The sequence below is a fragment of the Sander lucioperca genome, chromosome 16 (genome assembly GCF_008315115.2).
Source record: "Sander lucioperca isolate FBNREF2018 chromosome 16, SLUC_FBN_1.2, whole genome shotgun sequence".
Taxonomy (NCBI): Eukaryota; Metazoa; Chordata; class Actinopteri; order Perciformes; family Percidae; genus Sander; species Sander lucioperca.
In genome coordinates this window covers 21,871,211-21,879,314 of record NC_050188.1, presented here as the reverse complement: position 1 = coordinate 21,879,314, position 8,104 = coordinate 21,871,211, and the positions used below count along the sequence as shown (strand labels likewise).

Below are 8,104 nucleotides of genomic sequence, written 5' to 3'. Positions count from 1 at the left end.
TATGGCAATTAGAACTGTCAGGGCAAATATCTAAAACATACAGGATATGAAGTGGTGCATATTTCCCAAAACTGGCTTTCAGGGCCCTTATTTGCAATAAAAAGCAGCAACATATTTCAGTGTAGAATAAAAAGAATATGGGTGGTAAGATAGTGAACAAAGAAAAAGAGACAAAGAATGCTGCGTTAGTAGATCTCAATGTTGTGGTTTATCACACTGCCAAGGAGAAATAATACAGATTGAAGGGGCTGTGGGGTTAATAAGGATCACGTTTTTTGGAGACTTAATTGCAGAAATGTCTGAGGTCAGACAAGTCAAGTTTATCTGTAGAGTGCTTTTATCAAATATCTTTATCACAAAGTGCTTCCCACAGACAAAAGGATACAAAAACAAACTAAACCCAAGCAGCAGGACGGTCATGATACAAGAAAAGGCATGTGAAAATATATAGGTGACATTAAATAGCATTAGTGAGTCAATTGATAGTGGTGTGTGTGTGTGTGTGTGTGTGTGTGTGTGTGTGTGTGTGTGTGTGTGTGTGTGTGTGTGTGTGTGTGTAGTGCGGGTGGGGATGGGGGTTAAAACAAAGCAGTCATAATGACCATCATTGCCATTACCATCATCATCATCACAGGCATGGCATTTCGAAAGCGCCATTAACATCATTATTATAGCTAATATTGCTGATGATAAGGCTTTCATGGCCTCTTGTTGGCCCTGACTTAGGTATCGTCATGGAAACAGATGACAGAAAAAGATCATGGCTTTATTGAATTACTCTGTGAAGCTATTCTGACCAAATGGGGCTTGTCTGAGTATAGTGGGGGAGCAGCAATGTGAAGAGTCCTGAGGTGAGACGGATGAGAGTCAGGGGCAGACAGAAACATGAATAGAATTAGTAGTTGAGACAGATAAAGTAAAAGAGGAATAAAAAGAGACATAAGATAGAAAACAGCACTGAAGGGCATGTGATTGTGCAGACAGAGACACAGATCCACTGGTACAGAGAGCCCCAGTGATAAACACAGAAGAATGTCTGATGGCTGGAAACAATGACAGCAATTCACAAACAAACACATAGCCTAGTTAAGAGAAAACCATCAGTACTAACTCTATAACTCCAGTACAGACAGTGGACATAAGAACCATCGATTTAAGCTTTAATAGGCAACAGCAGCCCTCTGCTTGTCTTGAAATAGCAGTCTGATAAATGAGCTTCATCTCTTATTTACTTGTTTCAAAGAGTCTTTCTAGCATGATAAATCTCATATAGACTGTCCCCAAATCCAATTCTATACATCGCTAACACATCCCAAGTGATTATTGTCAAAGTGCAAATGCCATCTGCTGATATTTTGCTACTTAGGAGGAAAACAACCCATCTTTTTATAAGTCAGAAAACAAAAACAACATAATGCCCTCCCAGCTATCTCAGCTTCAGTGTGTTCCTGCGGATTCTATCACAAACCTCAATTTCCTGGTGAGAAACATCATATGTCACTGTTTGTATGGGCGAGGAAGGTTTCCACTTTCTATTTGAATGGTAATATATACAATGAAATGAAATTATTTTAAATAAAAAGTTATTGTCCATGCTTCTGGACTCTCAAAGTACATACCTTTTTATTAATCTCACTCAGTTTTTTCAACTGTAAGATCAGATGCTCACAACAGACTGAAGTAATGAACATACAGTACAATTATGAATAAGATTTTGAAGTTTTTTTTGTTTTGTTTTTACAAATGAAAGTGCTATCATTTAATTTCAACATTTTATGTACACACTGCACGGCTTCAGTCTCATATTTCCGGTCCACAATCTTTCTTTCATGAAGAAACATTAAACACTGTGTTCTCCAGCATGCTTCGTGTCTCTGCTACAGTATGTAAATCAGTACAATACGACAACCACACGATGTGTAAACATAACACTCCCCAAAATAACATAGCTATTTTGGGGAGAGAGATGTATAGATTCATGCATCAATAGAAACACTGTATGTAAATTATGATGTGTTCGGGAGCAAATTAGATCTCAACAAAACTTTATGATTAATGGTGAGAAATAGGAACAAACATGGACTCATTTGCAGTAGAGATTTTACATGTCCATATATTGATCAGTTTGGTAACTAATTCATTGTTTCATCTATTGATTTATTACACACTGCAGTAAAACAAATGCACACTGTGCCCTGTCATTTATGAAAGGGTTCATTCCTAAAGCTATATATCATTTACAAATTCAACTATAATTTCTTTTAAAACAGAGTCAGGAAACTTGGTATTACATATAATGTGACAGCAGACTTGAACAAGAAAGATATAACACTGAGATTCCTGAAAGTAACAGTTTTTTTTAAATTACTTACAAAATCTGATCCAAAACAGAAAGCACTATTAAAAAAACATAGAAAAACAAAAACAATGGAGATATAGATTATTAAAAAAAAAATTATTGGCAGTGCCACATTCTACAAGGCATTTCTGGCATTAACATTTCTTAAACTTTAGATCAGTCAACCAACTAAAATGTCTCTTTTTTTAACAGTGTGTAATCTGAGGCTCTTTGTATTGGGTCCCATTCGTCCATACACATATATCTACACAGAAACAATGTGTTCAAACAGTATCTGCACATATAGTCAGTTATTTTCTGTCTCAAGTGCAGCAGAGATGCTCAAATCAGGACAGCCTTCTAAGCTTTCTAATGCAGGTGTACTGTCTGTATATGACCACCACCATCCTTGGTATAAACATATACAATAACTCAGCTTTTAGTCTTTCCACAGCATTTAAAGACGCACACATAAAACACTGTGAGTCGAAACGTGTATGTCACTGCATGGATTTGGGTTAGATGTAGCTCTCCTGCTCCTCCTTCATAGCTGTAATGGTTTGAGTGCCAACATTAGATTCTTTCAAAACAGTAATCTCGCTTGCTTCATTTCTCCCTGTCTGCTTCTCCTCCTCCACCTCCTTTTGTGCCGTTTCAGTCCTTCCACCATCTTCCTCCTCCTGTTCCTCTGCAGTTATGTCTGTCTGGGAGATGTTTGGGTCTGTGCAGCCATGCTGGCTGTCTCGACTCGGTTTTGGGCTCCGGCTGTCGTGTTGATGCCGGTCGTGGTCCTGACTGTTGAAGAATCCTCGGATGGTGTGTTTGGGCAGGCCCAGCTGAGCCGACAGGGTGTGGACGGCCTCCTCGTCAGGGTCGAGGCCGACGTCCTGAATGAAGCTCTGCAGGATTCCCAGTGCTTCGTGGGACACTCTTAACCCCTCACATTGGACCTCATCTACACCTTGGACCTGATTATCTGCCTTTGAACAAACCCCAGCCCTGCCTTGGTCCTCATCCTTCATGCCGGGCCACTTCATAGTGAGCTTCTCCTTCTCCTCTTTGCTGTCTCCAATGATTTCATTAATCCCTTCCTCTCCCACATGTTCATCCCTCACCTGCTCCTTTCTTTCTGTATCTTTGTCCCTCACTCTACCAGTACCAACCCAGTCTCCTCCCAAACTGCTCCTCTCTCCCTGTCCCCCCTCACCCCAGTCCTTACTATCCCATCTCTCCCCATTACTACTGCCCCTGCCCAGTAGACATACTCTCATGTGCCCCCAGTTGCCCCCAGCCTCAGACTCAGCTGGTGATGCGGCACACGGTTGCCGTGGAGACAGGTGAGGTCCTGCCTCTGGCTGCAGGGGTTGGTGAGGTTGAAGATGGTGTTGCTGTGGCAGCGGAGAGTTGCGTTGGTACTGACAAGTGAAAAAGAGAAATTAGAAGTAATTAGAGTAAAAAGCCGCATTTGGTCTTTTGTATTTTATAGTTTCAACACCAACTAATTTCCATTGTGTTAAAGTGGATATTAGTGTGTTTATCTGTAATGGTAGATGATGTTAAATGAATTTAGCCTAGACAGAAATATATTTGTATGATTTGAAGTGATTTTTTTTTTGAAGGACAGGCTCCCCTCTAAAAAAAAGTTATTTATCTGCTATACTTTGCTATACTATACTTTTCTCTCCAATGTATTCCAAACTGCTGTTTCTATAGCTGACAAGCAATATCTACCAGAGACGGTGTTTAGAACAGCAGTCTGTGTGTAATTATGCTGTTTATCTTGTTTTTGCAGTCTCACCAGTGTATTGTCATTGCTGAGCAGCTTAAGCCTGTCAGTGCAGTGCTGCTGTGCCATTGTGTTGCTGCTCTCCTGTTCATAGATTGTGTCTCGTTCAGTCTGGGACAGGCTGAGGAACCGGCGGATCATGCACAGATTCTCCCACAGGGTTCGGTTCTCTGGGTTGGGATCCTCCTTCCAACGCAGCAGCTCACACAGCCAGCCCTACAGGAGGAACGGTAACACTTTACTGTAAGTCCCCCTATTAAGCATTTATAAGCATTATACAAACATTTAATAACTGGTTTATAAAACTATAATGTAGTTGGAAGCAGATATGAGGATGTATCAGGTATCCATAGATAGACCAGGTATCCATTTCTGGAGAGGTTTATGATTGCAGACTACCTGCCTTCAAATGGAGCTGCTACTTTATTGCAAAGACATTTATTTCTTAAGCTAAGCTAACATCACCATTCAACATACCTTTAAGTACTGAATGCATAACCAAAGTGCATTTATAAGTTTCTGTGGCACTAAGTAGGAAAAAAAGGAAATATTAGGGGACGGTCATTTCAACAAAGCCAGTTTATAACTCATTAAGCATATTTATGCAGCATTTTTCTTTAAAATCTAATACTTTGATCTATTCTATAGTGGGGATCTCTGTTGTAAGGCTAATACAGCATTGATACATCAACATTGCCATGGCAACATCATGTAAATTTGTATACATTTTGATGTCACCACCACACACCCACTCTCCTATTCATTCTGTGACTAGTTATAATTTAAAAAGATATAAGTGGTAATAACGGCAACATTGAGGTCTGAATTCAGAAACTAACAGCCTTCCCTTGGTCTATAAACTATACAGTCACAATAATTTTCTTTTCACATTTATTTAAAATGGGTTCATGTCGTAAAGCAAAGCCAAAAGATGATGGAGAGATTTTCTTATTAGCTAGAATTTCTTTCTGCATCACGAGGGAAGAAACTTATGAGTGGCAGATTGAGGAACGTAAAGCCAAGCTAGTTTCAGATTCATGAATTGGAGCATGATTACATTTGCAAGCAGGCTGATCACACACACACACACACACACACACACACACACACACACACACACACCTGGCTTTAGCCCAAGTCTAGCACACAATGCCATCCAGATGCACAGTGCAGATAGAACAGAGAGATGCAGCATGGTTTTGCCTGCCAAACAGCCCGGTAATACAGAGAGAGAGAGAGGGAGCAGGAGAAAGAGAGGGATAAAGAGAGAGAGCTAAAGAGAACACAGAGAAAGTAAAGTAAAAAGGGAGGCTAGCGATAACAGATAGAAAAAGAACCTCAGGGGTTTTGGACCACCTGTCTGTACTGGCATGACCGATGAATGACCTCCAAACATCTTTATGATGAGTAGAGAAGGGAGGAAGAAAGAAACAGCAAAGAAAAGTGAAAATTGGAGACATACACAAGAGGAAGAGAAAATGAGACAGCTGAAATCCCTCCATTCCATGAAGGGAAATTATCCTCAGAACAAAAGGCAATAACAAGCTTATGGGGCTGCCATAAAAATGAGAACAATAACCACTCGAATCATGCCTGTGTGTGTATATATTAGTGCATTTGTGTGCCTGTGTGTGTTTGTGGGATTGCATGCGCATGCATGTGCTCATACAGTATGTCTTTGTGCACAAATAAGTGGTGTATAGTGTGTTTTTGTAGGGCGACAATTAAAGCGATAATTTAGGACACAATAGCAGCCTGATGCACGATGATAGTCCTCTGCAGAGTACAGCTGCTGGGTTGATTGTCTGGGTTTCCTCCACATACACTGGCTATCCCTGCCTTAACTGAGGAGATTGATTCATCATGTAAGCTACATTTGAACAATCAAGCAATAGAGACAATTGGTTGCAATATGTGGAAGGATTGGACATCTTTATCAGATTCACTCAAAGTACCTGACTCTTGGAGGCGGCCACCTTTGCAAACAGAGCCTGAGACACCTTGGCTCTCTTCATCTCATGCTGAATGTCCTCGTAGATAGAAGCACTGACATTGAGAACACAACTGTCTGTCCTCAAGCCTCTGTCCCCTGTAACTGGGGACAGTCTCGCCTAAAAAGAGACATAAAAGAGGACAAGAAAGACAAGCGAGCCACAGTAAGCATCTAAGTAAGGGGAATTTGCAGCAAAGTGAAATGAATCCAATACAGAGCAAAGACAATTCCAGCTTGGCCAAGCGCTTCGTCTAAAACACTTTAAAGTATTTGAAAATGGGAAGCCGGTGAGGCATCCTGTCCTTTATACAGCCAGGTGCCACAAAGGGTAGTGTGATCTGGGGGGGACAGCATGAACCATTGCACAAAGTGAAGCTCCTCCCTGACAGGAAAAGCAGCTGGCAACTGTATATTAGTGGAGTCAGCAGTTTAGTGCACAGGGTGCTGCCCATACCAGATTGGAAATACCAGAAAATGAGGGTAAAAAAACAGCAGAGCGGCCACAGGTTCAATCCGACCTGCGGCCCTTTGCTGCATGTCATTCCCCCTCTTTTTCCCCTTTCATGTCTAAGCTGTCCTATCAAATAAAGGCATACAATGTCAAAAAATAACCTTAAAAAAATAGCAGCTATGAATGAAAGAAGTAATGAGGGAGGACTCATTAAAATCAAGGCTAGAGAAGAAGCTGGTAGGGTCAGTCTACTGCATTGACATAGTTCATATAATCTTTCCTGCACTGAAGTTTTGGAAAAATGAAGTATCATTTTAAAGAGAACAATCCATATATTAATTGTTTTCAAGCATCAGTTAGCAATTTCATTCATTTACAATGCTTTCCAATCATTTGATTTGCTAATATAAAATTGCTGTTTTGTGTGAAATGGTAAAACAACAAGACAGAGTCAACAGCCATGCTAGCCGCACTGTGAGGCTGTACTTAGGCACAGTGTTGCTTTGAGCTAAATGTTAGCACCAGTATGCTAACACACTCTCAATGACAATCCTCACATGCAGTTGGAGGTGTAATAGAGGTGTAATGTGCGGCAGGTGTAATGTTTACAATGTCCACCCCCTTAGTTTAGCGTGTTAACTGTATAAACATTTGCTAATTAGTCCTAAACACAAAGTACAGCTGAGGCTGATGGGAATGTCATCAGTCTTACAGGCATTTGAAAAATTCATATTCTGCCATTATAATGCCATTGATTTTGACCACTTGTATTACATTTCCTCCTGAGGGCAGCCTCAATACCAAAGGTCTCAGCAATCTATTGTTAGTTGTTGAAACAAGTCGCTCAAAACCACAAATGTTAACGTAGATGGTTCTGTGTTCTCTTTTATAGGACAGCATATTTTAAATCTGTTACATTTTACTTTTGCTTATGTATGCTCAGCTAACTAACAGAACTCCCACTTCAATATTGAGTGCTCTTTCTTGAGGAGAAACACCTTAAAAAACATTTCACAGAAGCTTTGAGACACTGATTTTTGACTTCAGCTCTCTACTGGCTGACCTGTGTGGATCTTGGTGGCGTGTTATTGCAGTTTGGGGTGAAGCCAGTCAGGCTTCTGTCTTTCTCCTCCAGGTAGATGCGCTCCCTCTCAGCCTCGGGCAGCTGCAGGAAGCCATACATGGCCCGCAGGTTGACCAGCAGAGACTGGGAGGCGTGTTTAGGATCCTCCTCCTTCCGCAGAATCTCTGACAGCAGGCCCTGGTAAAGGCCCAAGTACACACACACACACACACACACACACACACACACACACACACACACACACACACACACACACACACACACACACACAGTCGATACTCATTAATTAGTATAAGAAAACAATACACAGTGATACATGTATGCAATGTCAAATTCATGTAGTATTCAAAGAACATGATTGCTGGTGTGAAAATATTGCCAAAGTTATCAACAAAATTATCTTAAGGCTATAGTTTATTCCGTTGCTGTGCATTCAAATAGAAAATCTTAAA

The 8,104-nt window shown here is 40.7% G+C and overlaps 1 protein-coding gene across 3 annotated transcripts in view; it reads right to left on the bottom strand.

Annotated features, from left to right (window-relative positions):
- Positions 1 to 1,734: 1,734 nt before the first annotated feature.
- satb1a (SATB homeobox 1a) overlaps positions 1,735 to 8,104 on the bottom strand; it is a 14,474-nt gene continuing 8,104 nt past the window's right edge. For all 3 annotated transcript variants that reach the window (XM_035993278.1, XM_031323260.2, XM_035993279.1), the window contains exons 8-11: positions 7,632 to 7,829; positions 6,080 to 6,235; positions 4,137 to 4,340; positions 1,735 to 3,753 (exon numbers count right to left, since the gene is read on the bottom strand). In XM_035993278.1, the coding sequence (XP_035849171.1) occupies positions 2,857 to 3,753; positions 4,137 to 4,340; positions 6,080 to 6,235; positions 7,632 to 7,829 (1,455 nt within the window). In that variant the 3' untranslated portion in view covers positions 1,735 to 2,856. The remainder of the gene's footprint in view (positions 3,754 to 4,136; positions 4,341 to 6,079; positions 6,236 to 7,631; positions 7,830 to 8,104) is intronic.